General features: G+C 42.2%; 1 protein-coding gene across 1 annotated transcript; it reads right to left on the minus strand.

The window, feature by feature from the left end:
* Positions 1 to 9,400: 9,400 nt before the first annotated feature.
* LOC121572468 (IgGFc-binding protein-like) lies at positions 9,401 to 19,778 on the minus strand. Its single transcript, XM_041884539.1, has 10 exons — positions 19,545 to 19,778; positions 18,856 to 19,435; positions 18,132 to 18,733; positions 15,886 to 16,447; positions 15,525 to 15,784; positions 15,067 to 15,411; positions 14,289 to 14,856; positions 12,063 to 12,262; positions 9,993 to 10,154; positions 9,401 to 9,713 (listed from the first exon to the last, which is right to left on the minus strand). The coding sequence occupies exons 1-9, from the start codon at positions 19,776 to 19,778 to the stop codon at positions 9,993 to 9,995; spliced, it is 3,513 nt and encodes a 1,170-aa protein (XP_041740473.1). The 3' UTR covers positions 9,401 to 9,713.
* Between the last annotated feature and the right edge of the window lie 1,953 nt (positions 19,779 to 21,731).

Consider the following 21,731-nt stretch of genomic DNA (forward strand, 5'->3'; position numbering starts at 1 on the left):
CTGCAAAGTAGTTAAAATGCTGTCAGTTCCACTTTAATTACCCAGACTAATCTGCATCTGATAGAGAATCAGTCTTTAATTCTATTCCTACCAAACAATTACATTTTGTGAAATTATTCTGTAAAAAACAAACATTAAAATATCTACAACAAAACCATCATGAACTGATATAGTCTCTCTATTGTACTTCTCCAGATGATAATTAATTCCATGGTCTTTTAATATGTTCCGCATAGGGGATTACATTAGACACAGGTTATAGAAAATAGTTGATTATGTACAGTTCATTCGGAAAGTATTCAGACCCCACATTTTATTACGTTACAGCCATATTCTCAAATTGATTTAAAAAAATAATCCACATCAAGCTACCACAATACAGCATAATGACAAAGCGAAAACAGGTTTTTAGATTTTTTTTGAAAAACAGAAATACCTTATTTACATAAGTATTCAGACCCTTTGAGACACTAAATTGAGCTCAGGTGCATCCTGTTTCCATTGATCATCCTTGAGATGTTTCTACAACTTGATTGGAGTCCACCTGTGGTAAATTCAATTGATTGAACATTATTTGGAAAGGCACACACCTGTCTATATAAGGTCCCACAGTTGACAGTGCATGTCAGAGCAAAAACCAAGCCATGAAGTCGAAGGAATTGTCCGTAGAGCTCCAAGACAGGATTGTGTTCAGGCACAGATCTAGGGAAGGGTACCAAAAAATTTCTGAATCATTGAAGGTCCCCAAGAACACAGTGGCCTCCATCATTCTTAAATGGAAGAAGTTTGGAACCACCAAGACTCTTCCTAGAGCTGGCCGCCCAGACAAACTGAGCAAACGGGGGAGAAGGGCCTTGGTCAGGGAGGTGACCAAGAACCCAATTGTCACTCTAGCAAAGCTCCAGAGTTACTCTGTGAAGATGGGAGAACCTTCCAGAAGGACAACCATCTCTGCAGCACTCCACCAATCAGGCCTTTATGGTAGAGTGGCCAGACGGAAGCCACTCCTCTGAAAAAGTTTACATACACCTTAGCCAAATACATTAAAACTCAGTTTTTCACAATTCCTGACATTTAATCGTAGTAAAATGTCCCTGTCTTAGGTCAGTTAGGATCACCACTTTATTTTAAGAATGTGAAATGTCAGAATAATAGTAGAGAGAATTATTTATTTCAGCTTTTATTTCTTTCATCAGATTCCCAGTGGGTCAGAAGTTTACATACGACTTCAACTGTATCTCTGCAGCACTCCATCTATCAGGCCTAGAGTGGCCAGACGGAAGCCACTACTCAGTAAAAGGCAGCTCACTACAACCTAAACTAACATCTTACTCTCAATACCATCCCGCGATATTCTATGATGGGCAGTGTTGTACGGAACCCAAAGATAACATTATATCAAAGCTTTTTGTCCAAACATATATAAAATTATCATATACAGTGAGGGAAAAAAGTATTTGATCCCCTGCTGATTTTGTACGTTTGCCCACTGACAAAGACATGATCAGTCTATAATTTTAATGGTAGGTTTATTTGAACAGTGAGAGACAGAATAACAACAACAAAAATCCAGAAAAAAGCATGTCAAAAATGTTATAAATTGATTTGCATTTTAATGAGGGAAATAAGTATTTGACCCCTCTGCAAAACATGACTTACAACTTGGTGGCAAAACCCTTGTTGGCAATCACAGAGGTCAGATGTTTCTTGTAGTTGGCCACCAGGTTTCCACACATCTCAGGAGGGATTTTGTCCCACTCCTCTTTGCAGATCTTCTCCAAGTCATTAAGGTTTCGAGGCTGACGTTTGGCAACTCAAACCTTCAGCTCCCTCCACTGATTTTCTATGGGATTAAGGTCTGGAGACTGGCTAGGCCACTCCAGGACCTTCATGTGCTTCTTCTTGAACCACTCCTTTGTTGCCTTGGCCGTGTGTTTTGGGTCATTGTCATGCTGGAATACCCATTCACGACCCATTTTCAATGCCCTGGCTGAGGGAAGGAGGTTCTCACCCAAGATTTGATGGTTCTTGGCCCCGTCCATCGTCCCTTTGATGCGGTGAAGTTGTCCTGTCCCCTTAGCAGAAAAACACCCCCAAAGCATAAATGTTTCCACCTCCATGTTTGACGGTGGGGATGGTGTTCTTGGGGTCATAGGCAGCATTCCATCTCCTCCAAACACGGCGAGTTGAGTTGATGCCAAAGAGCTCGATTTTGGTCTCATCTGACCACAACACTTTCACCCAGTTCTCCTCTGAATCATTCAGATGTTCATTGGCAAACTTCAGACGGGCCTGTATATGTGCTTTCTTGAGCAGGGGGACCTTGCGGGCGTTGCAGGATTTCAGTCCTTCACGGCGTAGTGTGTTACCAATTGTTTTCTTGGTGACTATGGTCCCAGCTGCCTTGAGATCATTTTCAAGATCCTCCTGTGTAGTTCTGGCCTGATTCCTCACCGTTCTCATGATCATTGCAACTCCACGCGGTGAGATCTTGCATGGAGCTCCAGGCCGAGGGAGATTGACAGTTCTTTTGTGTTTCTTCCATTTGCGAATAATCGCACCAACTGTTGTCACCTTCTCACCAAGCTGCTTGGTGATGGTCTTGTAGACCATTCCAGCCTTGTGTAGGTCTACAATCTTGTCCCTGACATCATTGGAGAGCTCTTTGGTCTTGGCCATGTTGGAGAGTTTGGAATCTGGTTGATTGATCGCTTCTGTGGACAGGTGTCTTTTATACAGGTAACAAACTGAGATTAGGAGCACTCCCTTTAAGAGTGTGCTCCTAATCTCAGCTCGTTACCTGTATAAAAGACACCTGGGAGCCAGAAATATTTCTGATTGAGAGGGGGTCAAATACTTATTTCCCTCATTAAAATGCAAACGAATTCATAACATTTTTGACATGCGTTTTTCTGGATGTTTTAGTTGTTATTCTGTCTCTCACTGTTGAAATAAACCTACCATTAAAATTATAGACTGATCACGTCTTTGTCAGTGGGCAAACATACAAAATCAGCAGGGGATCAAATTCTTTTTTCCCTCACAGTACACTTCTATATCTTATTATTCAAACTTCAGATTGTGACTTATTTTCCACATTTATGCCACTCTCATATCACAATCACACAATGTTTTTTTCAAACACGCTTAATCACTATTTGTATAACCTGCAGGAATATTTTCTTCTATAAAAGGCCCAAATTTGGAATGTTAACCCTATCACATTTATCATTTTACTATGGTCAATTTGACCTTTTAATTTTAATCCTAAATCACCTCTAAATTTCAAAATATAATGTCCGAAACCTACCCTAAAAGATTGGCCGAAACACAATGTGTAGACGTCATACAACCACACCGGTACGTACACGTGACCTGTTCCTCCAACAGGAGTTATTCTACCCCTCCTGGTAATGTGAATTTTCCACACTCAGTTTATCAATGAATATCCATGCACCAATTATTTTCTCTTCCTAATGTGAGATTGGGCACACTCTTTCTCCACCAGAGATAGAAGCTTCAAGCGACCTAAAATATAGTCCCTTTCCTGACACTTCCTCAACACAGAAAAGGCTATTATTTGCAGGGTTTCTTGTTATTTTCTGATCACCCACACAGATAAGCAGCCACTTGTGCTTAAATGAATCAGACAGAACGACCAGCAGGACGAACAAATGAATCAGACGAATTGAACAAATACATCAGATGAACAATCGAGTGACTTCGACAGATTGAATGCACGAATTGAGTCAGACCAGTTGACCAAGATGAAAGAGTTGCTTTCGCAAACCCAAGCAGGTCCAATAAACCAGTCTTGTACAAAACGAGTCAGATAAAACAATTGAATCAAACACATTGATCAAGCCGACCAAATGAGCAACCTGAATGAGACAGATGAAACATACAACTTAATCACAATTGAATGAATCACAGCCGCTCAAGCAAACCATTCACCCGCACGAGATGAGCAGACCTACTCTATTTAACGCTTTCTCCATATTTTGAAGCCCTTATGGCTATTTCACAACTGTTCACCTACTCTGGATGACCAGCGCTACTTCCAATTTATGGTGTCACCTACTCAGGATGACCTACTTCTTCATTTAATGGCCCTGTCTAATTATTGCATCACCACCACAGGATGAGCAGAACTCTCTCAGTCTTATGTACAGCCTACCCGAGCAGCCTCTAACAATGATCTCCACGTTAGAGCGGTAACCATAGGCACCTATTCACGTATTGGCTAGCCACCTGCCCTTTCAGCCCTCTGGAGTGCTAACCTTAGCTCTCCAAAGCGGTATCCACAGGATTTAAACTTATTTACAATTATCAACAATATTTAACAATCAATAACATTGCATGCATGCTTATTTCTCATTCCAACATAAACTCTGTACTTTTCCTAAATTTAGCCCTTAATACTGGAGAGACCAACCGGTACCTGACCTTCAGAATCAGCTTGAGCGAATCACACGATTTCTATGTTAAAAGTAAGAACGTTGCTTACCCCTATTAAAAGTGGCCACTGTATTTTTGTGTGTGATTCGTCCAGCCTCCTCCAGATGGCGCAGCACCCCTGTGGTCTCTGTTTCCAGTCCCTGTTCGTGGTCGCCAAGTATGTCGTAGAACTGTATCACTATACTTATTAAAAGTTCTTCCAGAGTTTTTGTGTGAAGGGAGTAGTACACAGCGTTGTACGTGATCTTCAGTTTCTTGGCAATTTCTCGCATGGAATAGCCTTCATTTCTCAGAACAAGAATAGACTGACGAGTTTTAGAAGAAAGTTCTTTGTTTCTGGCCATTTTGAGCCTGTAATCGAACCCACAATTTCTGATGCTCCAGATACTCAACTAGTCTCAAGAAGGCCAGTTTCATTGCTTCTTTAATCAGCACAACAGTTTTCAGCTGTGCTAACATAATTGCAAAAGGGTTTTCTAATGATCAATAAGCCTTTTAAAATGATAAACTTGGATTAGCAAACACAACGTGGCATTGGAACACAGGACTGATGGTTGCTGATAATGGGCCTCTGTATGCCTATGTAGATATTCCATAGAAAATCAGCCGTTTCCAGCTACAATAGCCATTTACAACATTAACAATGTCTACACTGTATTTCTGATCAATTTGATGTTATTTTAATGGACAGAAAAATTGTTTTTCTTTCAAAAACAAGGACATTTCTAAGTGACCCCAAACTTTTGAACGGTAGTGTATGTGTAAATGGTGCGTTTCTATCTTTTGTAGTGAAAAAGATTGGAAACACTTATCTTTCTCTATGACATCATCAACCAATTAGTAGACAATTCGTAGGCAATTAGTAAGCAATGCCTACTCATAATTGGTCAAAATCACACGATGCACACCGATGATGTCATTGGAAACGCTTATCTTCCTCTATCTTTTTTACTACAATACATAGAAACGCACCATGTTCACATCTTGGGGTGGTTCTGGAGATTATGAATATTAAGTAGAAACATTTTGAAGTTTCCCTTTAAGACATAAGCAATCAAGACATCTTGTTTTACAATTATTATTAATTAGGAAAAATAAATACTTTTCATTCACATATTTAATCCCTTTTTATATGTACTTTTAAGGCAGCAAAAATGTAAAGACTGTGCAAGGGGTGTGCAGACTTTCACTAGTGACTGTATTACATTGTGAATGTTTTATATGAACAAGGAACAAGCTTGTATTTTACTGGTCACCACAGCATTATTGTCACGCCCTGGCTCTGGTGACTATTAAATGTTGAGCCAGGGTGTGGATTTTCTATTGTTTAGTTTTCTAGGTTTGTGTTCTAGTTCGTGTATACAGTGGGGAGAACAAGTATTTGATACACTGCCGATTTTGCAGGTTTTCCTACTTAAAAAGCGTGTAGAGGTCTGTAATTTTTATCATAGGTACACTTCAACTGTGAGAGACGGAATCTAAAACAAAAATCCAGAAAATCACATTGTATGATTTTTAAGCAATTAATTTGCATTTTATTGCATGACATAAGTATTTGATCACCTACCAACCAGTAAGAATTCCGGCTCTCACAGACCTGTTAGTTTTTCTTTAAGAAGCTCTCCTGTTCTCCACTCATTACCTGTATTAACTGCACCTGTTTGAACTCGTTACCTGTATAAAAGACACCTCTCCACACACTCAATCAAACAGACTCCATCCTCTCCACAATGGCCAAGACCAGAGAGCTGTGTAAGGACATCCGGGATAAAATTGTAGACCTGCACAAGGCTGGGATGGGCTACAGGACAATAGGCAAGCAGCTTGGTGAGAAGGCAACAACTGTTGGCGCAATTAATAGAAAATGTAAGAAGTTCAAGATGACGGTCAATCACCCTCGGTCTGGGGCTCCATGCAAGATCTCACCTCGTGGGGCATCTATGATCATGAGGAAGGTGAGGGATCAGCCCAGAACGACACGGCAGGACCTGGTCAATGACCTGAAGAGAGCTGGGACCACAGTCTCAAAGAAAACCATTAGTAACACACTACGCCGTCATGGATTAAAATCCTGCAGCGCACGCAAGGTCCCCCTGCTCAAGCCAGCGCATGTCCAGGCCCGTCTGAAGTTTGCCAATGACCATCTGGATGATCCAGAGGAGGAATGGGAGAAGGTCATGTGGTCTGATGAGACAAAAATATAGCTTTTTGGTCTAAACTCCACTCGCCGTGTTTGGAGGAAGAAGAAGGATGAGTACAACCCCAAGAACACCATCCCAACCGTGAAGCATGGAGGTGGAAACATCATTCTTTGGGGATGCTTTTCTGCAAAGGGGACAGGACGACTGCACCGTATTGAGGGGAGGATGGATGGGGCCATGTATCGCGAGATCTTGGCCAACAACCTCCTTCCCTCAGTAAGAGCATTGAAGATAGGTCGTGGCTGGGTCTTCCAGCATGACAAAGACCCAAAACACACAGCCAGGGCAACTAAGGAGTGGCTCCGTATGAAGCATCTCAAGGTCCTGGAGTGGCCTAGCCAGTCTCCAGACCTGAACCCAATAGAAAATCTTTGGAGGGAGCTGAAAGTCCGTATTGCCCAGCAACAGCCCCGAAACCTGAAGGATCTGGGAAGGTCTGTATGGAGGAGTGGGCCAAAATCCCTGCTGCGGTGTGTGCAAACCTGGTCAAGACCTACAGGAAACGTATGATCTCTGTAATTGCAAACAAAGGTTTCTGTACCAAATATTAAATTCTGCTTTTCTGATGTATCAAATACTTATGTCATGCAATAAAATGCAAATTAATTACTTTAAAATCATACAATGTGATTTTCTGGATTTTTGTTTTAGATTCCGTCTCTCATAGTTGAAGTGTAGCTATGATAAAAATGACAGACCTCTACATGCTTTGTAAGTAGGAAAACCTGCAAAATCGGCAGTGTATCAAATACTTGTTCTCCCCACTGTATCTATGTTGGCCAGGGTGGTTCCCAATCAGAGGCAGCTGTAGCTTGTTGTCTCTGATTGGGGACCATACTTAGGCAGCCTGTTTGGCACTGTTATTTTGTGGGATCTTGTTCCGTAAGGTTTGTGTTATGACCTAGGACTTCACGTATCGTTTTGTTGTTTTGGTTCTTGTTGTGTACACTTAATAAAGTATGTACACCTATCACGCTGCGCCTTGATCCGCATCTGTCAGCGATCGTGATAATTATATCCTTTATGTAATATACAATGCATTCAGAAAGAATTCAGATCCCTTGACTTTTCCACTATTTCTTACATTACAGCCTTATTCTATAATGGATTAATTTGTTTTATTTCCTCATCAATCTACACTCAATACCTCATAATGACGGAGCAAAAACAGTTTTTTTATACATTTTAGCAAATTTATAAAAACATTAACTGTTGAAGCACCTTTGGCAGCGATTACAGCCTCAAGCCTTCTTGGGTATGACGCTGCAAGCTTGGCACACCTGTAATTGGGAAGTTTCTCCCATTCTTCTCTGCAGATCTTCTCAAGCTCTGTCAGGTTGGATGGGGAGCATCGCTGCACAGCTATTTTCAGGTCTCTCCAGAGATGTTCAATTGGTTTCAAGTCCGGGCTCTGGCTGGGCCACTCAAGGACATTCAGAGACTTGTCCCGAAGCCACTCCTGCGTTGTCTTGGCTGTGTACTTAGGGTCATTGTCCTGTTGGAAGGTGAACCTTTGCCCCAGTCTGATGTCCTGAGCGCTCTGGAGCAGGTTTCCATCAAGGATCTCTCTGTACTTTGCTCCGTTCATCTTTCCCTCAATCCTGACTAGTCTCCCAGTCCCTGCCGCTGAAAAACATCCCACAGCATGATGCTGCCACCACCATTCTTCACCTTAGGGATGATGCCAGGTTTCCTCCAGACGTGACGCTTGGCATTCAGGCCAAAGAGTTCAATCTTGGTTTCATCAGACCAGAGAATCTTGTTTCTCATGGTCTGAGAGTCCTGTAGGTGGCTTTTGGCAAACTCCAAGCGGGCTGTCATGTGCCTTTTACTGAAGAGTGGCTTCCGTCTGGCCACTCTACCATAAAGGCCTGATTGGTGGAGTGCTGCAGAGATGGTTGTCCTTCTGAAAGGTTCTCCCATCTCCATAGAGGAACTCTGAAGCTCTGTCAGAGTGACCATTGGACTCTTGGTCACCTCCCTGACCAAGGCCCTTTTCCCCCGATTGCTCAGTTTGTCTGGGCGGTCAGCTCTAGGAAGAGTCTTGGTGGTTCCAAACTAATTCCATTTAAGAATGATGGAGGCCACTGTGTACTTGGGGACCTTCAATGCTGCAGACATTTTTTGGTACCCTTGCCCAGATCTGTGCCTCGACACCATCCTGTCTCGGAGCTCAATTGTCTCGAAGCTCTATGGACAATTCCTTCGACATCATGGCTCTGACATGCACTGTCAACTGTGGGACCTTATATAAACAGGTGTGTGCCTTCCCAAATCATGTCCAATTAATTGAATTTACCACAGGTGGATTCCAATCAAGTTGTAGAAACATCTCAAGGATGATCAATGGAAACAGGATGCACCTGAACTCAATTTCGAGTCTAACGGCAAAGCATCTGAATACTTATGTAAATAAGGTATTTTGTTATTTTATTTGGTATAAATTTGCAAAAGATTCTAAAAACCTTTTTGCTTTGTTGTTATGGGGTATTGTGTGTTGATTGATGAGGAAAACATTTACTTAATCCATTTTAGAATAAGGCTGTAATGTAATAAAGTGTGGAAAAGGGGAAGGGGTCAGCATACTTTCCGAATGCACTGTACACATTTATGAAGGAATATTTCATGTCTTCTTTATTAACAAGAATGCATATTCGAAAGGATACTTTATCACAACACTTTAATTCATAATTCAGTATAATTTAGATAGCAAATTACATGTACAGATAATTAATCCAGCAAATACAGCTTAATACTTTCTATTACATAGAAAATATTTAACATCTAATTTCTAACCTATAATGAGATAAGCAATTGTTTGACTTGATTACCATTGTAATGATTTGACCATTCCAAATCACTTTCTGGAATTGTTTTAAAAATCTGAGGTGAGGGTTTGGCAGAAAATGGCATTCTTCTACAAATATTGTAATTACTGTTTGTTACAAATCATTGACAAATGATCATATTAATTTAAGTAATGTGTATTTTTGCTGGGATTCTCCAATAGCAGAATGTTATTCAGTTGTAGCGTGGTCAGTTTCTCACATATCACTGTAAAAGAGAAGGGGAAAGGTGTTGTGAGTGCATATAATTTTATTTCCCACTGGAATCTGTCATGTAAGCATGAATGCTAACACCTGCTGCTAAGTTTTCAAAAGATACTGTGGGCTTTAACTTTCAAATCTTCATTATGGAAGTTAAAATCATTTCAAGTCTGATACCCTACAAACACCATTATTTGACACACAGTCTCATATATTGATGGTTAGGTTCACAATCATATTACATGGTGAAGTGGCTCACCATTGGGGGAAGTCAGAAACTACTTACTCAGCCATGTACCCCTGCATTAAGTGGATAGCATCCCCGTAGACCTTCCTTGATCTGACAGCTCTCTTCTCCCTGGCACGCCATAGACTGTGACAAAACAACTCCAGATTTCTGGCAGATGTGGACCGCAAAGCAGTCGTCTGAAATCAGGGATTCCCCTATCTAAAAACATCCCAGACACATATCATTGAGACTTTTACACATCCAAGTTTGAGTCACAGACAACTCTCCAAAATACATACAGTAACAGTCAAAAGTTTGGACACACCTACTTGTTTCTGGGGTTTTCTTTATTTGTACTATTTTCTACGTTGTAGAATAATAGTGAAGACATCAAAACTATGAAATAACACATATGGAATCATGTAGTAACCAAAAAAGTGTTAAACAAATCAAAATATATTTTATATTTGAGATTCTTCAAAGTAGCCACCCTTTGCCTTGATGAGAGCTTTGCACACTCTTGGCATTCTCTCAACCATCTTCATGAGGTAGTCACCTGGAATGCATTTTAATTAACAGGTGTGTCTTGTTAAAAGTTAATTTGTGGAATTTCTTTCTTAATGCGTTTGAGCAAATCAGTTGTGTTGTGACAATGTGGGTGGGTGGGTGGGTGGGTGGGGGGGGGGTATACAGAAGATAGCCCTATTTGGTAAAAGACCAAGTCCATATTCTGGCAAGAACAGCTTAAATAAGCAAAGAGAAACGACAGTCCATCATTACTTTAAGACATGAAGGTCAGTCAATCCAGAACATTTCGAGAACGTTTCTTCAAGTGCAGTCGCAAAAACCATCAAGCGCTATGATGAAACTTGAGGACCGCCACAGGAATGGAAGACCCAGAGTTACCTCTGCTGCAGAGGATAAGTTCATTAGAGTTAACTGCACCTCAGATTTCAACCCAAATAAACGCTTCACAGAGTTCAAGTAATAGACACATCTCAACATCAACTGTTCAGAGGAGACAGCGTGAATCAAGCCTTCATGGTCGAATTGCTGCAAAGAAACCACTACTAAAGGACACAAATAAGAAGAAGAGACTTGCTTGGGCCAAGAAACACGAGCAATGGACATTAGACCGGTGGAAATCTGTCCTTTGGTCTGATGAGTCCATATTTGAGATTTTTGGTTCCAACAGCCGTGTCTTTGTGAGACGCAGAGTAGTTGCACGGATTATCTCCGCATGTGTGGTTCCCACCGTGAAGCATGGAGGAGGAGGTGTGATGATGTGGGGGTGCTTTGCTGTTGACACTGTCAGTGATTTATTTAGAATTCAAGGCACACTTAACCAGCATGGCTACCGCAGTATTCTGCAGCGATACGCCATCCCATCTGGTTTGTGCTTAGTGGGACTATCATTTGTTTTTCAACAGGACAATGACCCAAAACACACCTCCAGGCTGTGTAAGGGCTATTTTACCAAGAAGGAGAGTGATGGAGTGCTGCATCAGATGACCTGGCTTCCACAATCACACAACCTCAATGCAATTGAGATGTTTTGGGATGAGTTGGACCACAGTGAAGGAAAAGCAGCCAACAAGTGCTCAGCGTATGTGGGAACTCCTTCAAGACTGTTGGAAAAGCATTCAATCAATCAATCAATCACATTTTATTTATAAAGCCCTTTTTACATCAGCAGATGTCACAAAGTGCTATACAGAAACCCAGCCTAAAACCCCAAACAGCAAGCATTCCTTATGAAGCTGGTTGAGAGAATGCCAAGAGTGTGCAATGCTGTCATCAAGGCAAAGGGTGGCAACTTTGAAGAATCTAAAATCTAAAATGTATTTTGATTTGTTTAACACGTTTTTAGTTACTACATGATTCCCATATGTGTTATTTCATAGTTTTGATGTCTTCACTATTATTCTACTATGTAGAAAATAGTAAAAAATTATGAAAAACCCTTGAATGAGTAGGTGTGTCCAAACTTTTGACTGGTACTGTAGATCTGAAGTTCATGACCAGGTTCAGTTCCAGCTGAACATTTCAAATAATTGACATTTTTCACATAACATTTCAAATAATGCTCAAAGTATAATTTTAGTATCCAGCTTGCAGTGCCCCTACCTTAAGGGTGTGTCCACCAGCATAGCAGCTGCACTGGTCCCAGCTAACACAGCCGGTACCATTGAAGTAGAAGTCTTTGTCGCAGGCACATCCCTCAGCACAGGTGGTGGGACAGTTGATGGTGTCAGATAGGCCGGGACATGGAGTTGCACAGGTTTCAGCACAGGTTTGGTAGTGGCTGTTGGCAGAACAGGAGAATGCTGTGGACATATGAGAAGATAACTCTAATTTAGTCCTTTTGCATGAACATGGCTCTTAATTATGACTTTAAATATTAGGTTATCCGAATGTGAAAACCGAAATAAAGTTATGACTGGACTGATTTGCAGAGAGTCAACCTGGACTCATGGGTAGACGTAACATAGTAAACGAAAATAAGAGAAACTCAAATGTTGTACGTTTGGTATGGTATGTATGTATTTGTGGAAGTCCACCATCCATTTCGTATTATATGTTACGAATTACATTTCGCATGATATGTTACGAATTTTAATTCGTACAATATCTGACCGACCGGCTTGATTCGGTCTTATGTAGCAAAATTTGAAATTGTGTTTTTTACATTGGATAGAAGTTGAGACTCAGAGCTAGAAAATTGTATATCATACACTACAGTTGAGGAACAATGGGAAAGTAATTCTGCTTTGAAAGTTGATAAACTTGTAACCTCACTTTTGAGAAAATGGCCCTTGAATGTTTTGGTACCCACTGGAGAGCGCTTCTTTGTCTACACCCATTCAGCATCGTTCACACCCTTTTAAGCTTTAGCCCCACCCATCTCTTTAAGGATTCACAGGTGAGGCTAAACAACCAAAGATTTCAAGACTAAAGGCTGGCTTATACTATGGGTGCGTTCGTAAACTCTGAGCGTTGTCAGATTGGCCGTTCGTAAATTCAGTGTGTTTCCCTTTCGGAGCGTTCAGAGCGCACACTGGACGCTCTGGCCGAAAAGTAGGGTTGATCCGAGCGTTCTATCCTAACAACAGCAGTCAAGCACCCAAGCTAACTGGCTAACGTTGGCTAGCTTGCTAGCTACTTCCAGACACAAATGAGAGAACAGCTCACTCTGACCATTTTACTTGCCCTAGCAGAGCTGGTTAGGCAGTTTTTATGTTATCCAGAGTGTTGGTGACTGCAACTGTGCTGCTGGCAACAATTGAATCACGCTTTTTTGCCTAGCTAGCTAACATTAGGCTATAACTAGCAATGCAAATGGCTCTGAGATACGAATAATATTATTACACAGATCATACACGTAACGTTAGCTAGCTAGCCAGAAACGTGTAATATCTTAAATTGTAGCTAGCTAGACTCTCTTACCTTTATACATGGATGGACACTTCTCCCTCTCTGTCACGGATGCCATAGTTGCCCTTAGTTTGAAGATGTAATCTGGAGACAGGTGTTTTATACAACAGCCTTCTGTGTGTTCTCTTTTCGACTCCGTCTACATATTTGCATCTCCTTAGCTATCATACTCTAATTCCACTGATTTCAAAACTCGGTCTTCCAGAAAGTGGAGAGCAACACTTATGCAGTTCTAATACGTGATATCTTTCAAAAAAGCCATGTTAGAAAGGATTACCTACACATACTGACCAGCTCATATTATAGACAGAAGCATGCTACATGGCAGACCCATCTGAACTCATCTCTCGGCATTTCCAGCCCACTCATTATCTCAGCCAATCATGGCTAGTGGGAAGGTTGGCTCTCCTGTGAAGTAGTAAAGCGCGACATATGCCTAGTTTCCTGAAACGAGTCACATATGTTAAGAATTTGCAATAGGTATGATATGTTACGAATTCCAATTTGTCGTGGCTAAGGTTAGCTAGATTGCTAGTTGGCTAAAGTTAGCTAGGTGGCTAATATTAGCTTGGCTAGGGATTAAGGATAGGTTATAGGTTAGGGTTAGGCGTAGGAGTTAGGTTAAAGGGTTAAGGTTAGGGGAAGGGTTGTCTGTGATGAGATTCGAACACGCATGCTATACGTTCGCATTATACACCCACCCACCCATCCAACCCAACCAACCCAACCAACCCAACCCACCGTCCTTTTGTTTTTGCCTTAAATAACCTTCTTTCTTATGTAACCATACCAAACGTAACATATCATACTAATTTGAGTGTCCTTTTCATTTACTATGTTACGTCTACTCTATGAGACCAGCCTGAGAGAGTTGTAGAAAACTTGGTCTAGCGTCAGAAAACCCCCTAACCTACTTACGGCAAAAGGTTGGTGATCTCCAGCTTTCGATCTTTACACCAAAGTCCTGACAGTCTAACATGTAAGCAGCAACACTGTGGCAAAGCATATTACGATCTCCCTCAGCCATACAGACGTCAAAGAGGCAGTCTCTGAAGTAAGAGGCTGGGTCTATCTCATGGTGGCAGGAGGCAAAGGGTCCTTTAGGATCCGTGATGATACCACAGTCAGCACCAAACACTGCTTTCTTCTTAGAGTTACACTTCGGACAGAAGTCTCCGCTGCAGCCGTCCTCACAAACCACCCCAGGCATGCTGACCTTCCAGGCCGCCCCAAAAGAGTTGACGTCTTTGACCATCTGTCCACCAGGTAGCAGGAACTCATCATTCTTGTTACCATTGAAATTGCCACACAGACCACAGGTCTTGCCTCTGTAGTTGCCAGGGACGGTGACGGTGACGTGGTACACAAGGTCATAGGTAACTCTTAGGCCGAAGTCTGTCAATATGACATCATTCGAGCCGTCCTGATAAATCTGAACTGCACCGTTGTTTAGGCTCACTGGGAGGTTAGTCAGGACGCCGTTCACCTGGGGAAGACATGTTGTGTTTGATTCAAAAGAGATTCTCATTCAAAACAGATTCTCATCTCATTCTCACTCATTTCTGGGCTGCATTTAAACTCACAATTTGTGTGATGTTTTTGTATGGATGTGTCAGTCATCCAGACTTTTTTTTTGGGGGGGGGGGATCATTAATGGAACACAGACACATGATGAAAAAAAAAATCATATACATACCATGATCATTCCGATTTGGTTCCTGCGTAGAATTAGGATGTTACCATAGACTTCTACAGCCAAAAGCTTGGCAACGGACACCTTTGGAGCTGATGACATAGCATACCACTTCTCATTCTCCACCACTACAGAGAAGGGGTTGAGGTGTGTGCCTTCCAGATGGCAGGCTTTAGCTGCAGTGTAGGTGCAGGTGCCTTGGAAGTCATAGGTGCTGTTGTCAAAGGTGTTGTAATGTGGGTCGCCTGAGATGGAACAAACTCCCTTTCCAACAGCCTGGCAAGCCCTGACTCCGTTCTTCACCTCACACTTCTCGTTGGGTCCACAGGAAAAGTTCTGACACTTCATCTAAAAATAACAGTTCAATTATTTTGTACACAAGATGTTAATACACGTTTATAAGGGTTTACACTCAATTATAGAAAGGAAAGTCCTATTTTTCTGCCATTCATTATCCCTACCGTGCCATTGCATGTGCATTCTTGCTGACAGAGTTCGTTGGGGTAGAAGACTTGTCCATTTTTGTAGTATCTCCCTTCGTGCAGACAACCACACTGGGAGAGATGTACACATTGGTCTCCACTGAGAAGGAAGCCAGCATCACAGGCACATCCCTCTTTGCACAGAGCTTCACAGCCAGTGGGTGCTGACAGGCTCTGACATGTGGCTGAACAGCCCTGGGCACAAAGCCTATAGTGGCTGTTCGCAGGGCACTGGGCATCTACGAGAATTTACATTTGCAAAATGTAAATGCATATTCACCATCTCAATTACCTGAAATGTAATTTGTAAAAAAAAAAACAATCAATCAAACGTCCATACCACAGAATTTATCCGACCTCCAGGAGTAGACCATGGCCCCTTTCTCCTGGCAGGCAGCTGTGTAGGCAGTTAGGGTATTGCACTGCATGTTTCTGTTTCCCTGGTACAGACAGACATCATACAGACAGTCTTGGACGAAACCCATGGGGTCCACCTTGGAGTGACAGTCACGAAAGGGGCCTGTTGGGTCGCTGATGAGGCCGCAGTACTTGTTTGTCATGTACTGATCCCTCTGGGTGATGCTACAGTCAGGACATGGTTCTTTGCAGCCGTTCACACAACCAGGGATCTTTGTTAATCTCCAGCTCTGACCAAGCTCCTCTGCAGTGGCAGCCTGCCTTCCATCCTTCATCTGCATGTCGTTGTTTGGATTGTGGTTGTAGTTGCCACACATGCCGCACATTGCATTTGCATAAGTGCTGGGGACAGTGACTGTTGCTACGCTGTTCCAGTCATAGGACACTTTCACCCCAAAGTCAGTCTCGATCACAGCGAACCAACCACCCTTGTATATGTGCAGTTTGTTGAGTTTTACGGGAAGATTCACGAGTTCACCATTCACCTTTGAAGGAGAACACAAAAGTAGAGGAATAATGGTTCAGTTAACCTCAGTGTTGACCTTTTTAACATATACAGTGCCTTTGACTTTTTCCACATTTTGTTGTGTTACAGCCTGAATTTAAAACGGATTAAATAAATATATTTTTGACATTTTTATAAATTAATAAAAAAATTAAATCTGAAATGTCTTGAGTCAATAAGAATTCAACCCATTTTTTATGGCAAGCTTAAATAAGTTCAGGAGTAAAACTGTGCTTAACAACTCACATAAGTTGCATGGATAGTGCAATAATAGTGTTTAACCTCTAAAAGGCTTCTACTAAGCTAACATATGGAATTGTTTAAACATGATTTTTGAAAGACTACCTCATCTCTGTACCCCACACATACAATTATCTGTAAGGTCCCTCAGTCGAGCAGTGAATTTTAAACACAGATTCAACCACAAAGACCAGGCAGGTTTTCCAATCCCTCGCAAAGAAGGGCAACTGTTGTTACACAAAAGAAAAAGGCAGACATTCAATATCCCTTTGAGCATGGTGAAGTTATGAATTACACTTTGGATGGTGTATCAATAGACCCAGTCACTACAAGGATACATGCGTCCTTCCTAACTCAATTGCTGGAGAGGAAGGAAACCGCTCAGGGATTTCACCATGAGGCCAATGGAGACTTTAAAACAGTTACAGAGTTTAATGGCTGTGATAGGAGAAAACTGAGGATGGATCAACAACATTGTAGTTACAGTACTTCACAATACTTACCTAATTGACAGAGTGAAAAGAAGGAATCCTGTACAGAATAAAAAATATAGCAAAACATGCATCCTGTTTGCAATAAGGCACTAAAGTAAAACAGCAAAAAATGTGGCAAAGAAATTTACTTTATGTCCTGAATACAAAGTGTTATGTTTGGGGCAAATCCAACACAACACATCATTGAGTACCACTCTTCATATTTTCAAGCATGGTGGTGACTGCCTCATATTATGGGTATTCTTGTCATCTGCAAGGACTAGGGAGTTTTTTAGGATAAAAATAAACGGAATAGAGCTAGGCAAAGCCAAAATCCTAAAGGATCACCTGGTTCAGTCTGCTTTCCAACAGACACTAGGAGACAAATTCACCTTTCAGCAGGACATGACAATAACCTAAAAGACAAGGCCAAATATACATTGGAGTTCCTTACCAAGACAACATTGAATGTTCCTGAGTGGCCTGGTTATAGTTTTGACTTAAATCAGCTTGAAAATCTATAGCAAGACTTGAACATGGCTATCTAGCAATGCTCAACATCCAACTTTGACAGAGCTTGAAGAATTTCAAAAATATTATTGCAAATATTGTACAATCCAGGTGTGCAAAGCTCTTAGAGACTTACCCAGAAATACTCACAGCTGTAATCACTGCCAAAGGTGATTCTAACCTGAATTGACTCACGGGTTTGAATAAATCAGATATTTCTGTACTTAATTTTCAAGACATTTTCAAGACATTCTAAAAACATGTTTTCACTTTGTCATTATGGGGTATTGTGTGTAGATAAGTGAGGAAAAAAACACAATTTAATCCATTTTGAATTCTGTCTGTAACACAACAAAATGTGGAATAAGTCAAGGGGTATGAATATTTTCTGAAGGCATTGTAATCGAAACTATACGATTTTTATTATAAGTAATTTCTTACCATCACAAAACCTGGGTGCTCTTTGCTGATGACAATCGTGTACCCATAGACCTTGACCTCTACCAGCTTGGTGATGGACCCCACCTTTTTATCTCGCCCATCGTTCTGTATGGCAACACTAAAGTGCTCCAGGGTACTGTCATTGGAGCAGACACTCGCCATCTGATACACACAGGTGCCCTGGAAATTGTAGCGTTGTCCATCGAAGGTGTGGTAATGTGGATCACCAGACACCATGCATGTGGAAAAGGTTGTAGGGTAGCAGCCTCTTATGCCATCAACCACCTGGCACTGCTGTCCAAGTGGACAACTGGCCACCTGGCTCTCAACTCTCTCACCAGTGGAGCTGCAGTTACAGCGTTTGGTACAGTTCTCATCCCCCCAGAAAGATGTTCCGGCTTCCACATAGTGGCCTTTGTACTGGCAGCCACATTGGGACTTAGGCACACACTTGTTCCCACTGCGCAGGTGGCCCTCGTCACAGGTACAGGCCTCCACACAGCTGGCTTTGCATTTGGAGGGAGCATTTGGGTCTTCACAAGTGGCAGGGCAGGCGCTTCCACAGAACTCATAGTGACTGTTCTCTGGGCATTCAGGCTTGGCTGGGGGAAAAGACCACAGACCACACTCAGTTTTACAACATGTGAAAGGGGAAATAAAGTATTGCAGTCCTTTATGCTCTTATCCTCCTGAAAATGATCAGTTATCTTTGCTGGTTACTCACGGCAATGGGCAATGCCCCTCCAGTTGTACACTTCGATCCCAGCCCTCTGGCAGGCATCGGTGTACACCTGCAGGGTGTCACACAGGTACGTCTTCATGATCTCGCCCCGACAAAGGTCATACAAGCAGTTCTCATGTAAGATCTTGGGGTCGATGGTGGTGTGGCAGTTTTTGAAGGGTTCATTCATGATGTCTGTGAGAAAGGTGCAAAATATCTCCCCTTCTAAGTGCTTAACCAAGCTGCTCTCACAGTTCTCACATTGGCCTGTGCACTCATCTCTGCAGTAGGCATCACCTCCCTTGTCTGATACCCTCCAGCTCTTGCCTAGTGCCACAACATTACTGGCAAGGGAGCCACTGGGAATGGTGAGTTCGTCATCCTGTTTGCCATTGAAGTTGCCGCACATGCCACACACCTTGCCTGCCAGGCTCCCAGGCATAGTCACCACCAGGTACTTTAGCCAATCATACTGCACCATCAGACCAAAGTCTGTCTCCATGACAACTGAAAATCCACTCTGGGAGAGTTTCACTTTGCCATTCTCTAAACTGATGGGGAGATTCCATAACTGGAAGTTAATCTGGAATGAAATCAAACCACAGTAGAAAAATAATTTATACAGATACACCAAACAAAGACAAGGGTTGTTGAACAGATAACATAGGTAGACAACTTGTGAATCCACTTACTCGGACAAGACCAAATTCAGAGCTGACAATGTCAATGTTGACACCGTAAACCTTGACGGTGACCATTCCCACTGAGGTGACCTGCGAGTTTGCACGGTCCTCCACATTCTTGGCCTGCACCTCAAAGGCTGGGTGATCCTTGTCAACATGGCAGTTCTTAGTCATGGTGTAGGTGCAGTTGCCCATGAAGTTGTAATAGTGGCCGTCGAACGTGCGGTAGTGAGGGTCGCCCATCGCCCAGCAGGTGCCTGTCTTTGGTGGGACAGTAGCTGGTCCTGCAGAGCAGAGTCCTACAAAGTCCTACAAAGTTATGTTCCCCAAATTGGACAGCAAATCCCTATAATTGATTTGGTGTTGTCTCATGAATCTGTATAGATACCATAATTGTATGTCCCTTGTTCAGCTGTAGCAAGCATGCAAAATTGTATACTATGCCATTGGTCCTTTACCTTTTGGCACAGATTTGGTCAGCTGAACACTTCTTTTTGTGATAGTCAATAGAACACAATCTCTGTGATTGTGGATTTGCAGGGCGAATATGTACCTAACACACACAGTTTATATTGTAAGTTATCAGTGTCAGCATAGCAAATACCATTTGTTTTATCTACAGAGGGCTCTATTTTCGGCTGGCGTTAAGGCAGCGCTAGTGTCAAACGCACAGTGGTTTGTAATTTCATCATGTAAAAACAGGCTCACTGGCATTTTCCAGCCCTAACGCCATGTTCGGCTATTTAACTGTCTTATACAGTGCATTCGGAAAGTATTCAGACCCCATGACTTTTTCCACATTCTGTTACGTTACAGCCTTATTCTAAAATTGATTAAATCGTTTTTTTCCCTCATCAATCCACACACAATAACCCATAATGACAAAGCAAAAACAGGTTTTTAGAATTTTTTGCTAATGCATTAAAAAAAAAATACTGAAATGTCACATTTACATAAGTATTCAGACCATTTACTCAGTACTTTGTTGAAGCACCTTTGGCAGCGATTACAGCCTCGAGTATTATTGGGTATGATGCTACAAGCTTGGCACATCTGTATTTGGGGAGTTTCTCCCATTCTTCTCTGCAGATCCTCTCAAGCTCTGTTAGATTGGATGGATTGGATGCAGAGCTATTTTCAGGTCTCTCCTGAGATGTTCGATCGGGTTCAAGTCCGGGCTCTGGCTGGGCCACTCAAGGACATTCAGAGACTTGTCCCAAAGCCACTCCTGCATTGTCTTGTCTGTGTGCTTAGGGTCTTTGCCTTGTGGAAGGTGAACCTTTGCCCCAGTCTGATGTCCTGAGCGCTCTGGAGCAGGTTTTCATTAAGGATCTCTTTGAACTTTGCTCCATTCATCCTTCCCTCGATCCTATTCTTCTAGTAACTGCCCCTGGAAAAAAAATCCCACAGCATGATGCTGCCACCACCATGCTTCACCGTAGGGATGGTGCCAGGTTTCCTCCAGACATGACGCTTGGCATTCAGGCCAAAGAGTTCAATCTTGGTTTCATCAGACCAGAGAAACTTGTTTCTCATTGTCTGAGAGTCCTTTAGGTGCCTTTTGGCAAACTCCAAGCGGGCTGTCATGTACCTTTTACTGAGGAGTGGCTTCCGTCTGGCCACTCTACCATAAAGGCCTGATTGGTGGAGTGCTGCAGAGATGGTTGTCCTTCTGGAAGGTTCTCCTATCTCCAAAGAGGAACTCTGGAGCTCTTTCAGAGTGACCATCGGGTTCTTGGTCACCTCCCTGGCCAAGGCCCTTCTCCCCCGATTGCTCAGTTTGGCCGGACGGTCAGCTCTAGGAAGAGTCTTCGTGGTTCCAAACTACTGCCTTTTAAGAATGATGGAGGACACTGTGTTCTTGGGGACTTTCAATGCTGCAGAAATGTTTTGGTACCCTTCCCCAGATCTGTGCCCCGACGCAATTCTGTCTCTGAGCTTATATAGACAGGTGTGTGCCTTTCCAAATCATGTCCAATCAATTGAATTTACCACAGGTGGACTCCAATCAAGTTGTAGAAACATCTCAAGGATGATCAATGGAAACAGGATGCAACTGAGCTCAATTTCGGGTCTCATAGCAAAGGGTATTTCTGTTTTTTATATTTAATACATTTGCCGAAATTTCTAAAAACCTTTTTTCACTTGGCCATTAAGAGGTATTTTGTGTTAATGATAAGGGTGTAACGTAACAAA

This window comes from Coregonus clupeaformis, chromosome 8 (genome assembly GCF_020615455.1).
Source record: "Coregonus clupeaformis isolate EN_2021a chromosome 8, ASM2061545v1, whole genome shotgun sequence".
Taxonomy (NCBI): Eukaryota; Metazoa; Chordata; class Actinopteri; order Salmoniformes; family Salmonidae; genus Coregonus; species Coregonus clupeaformis.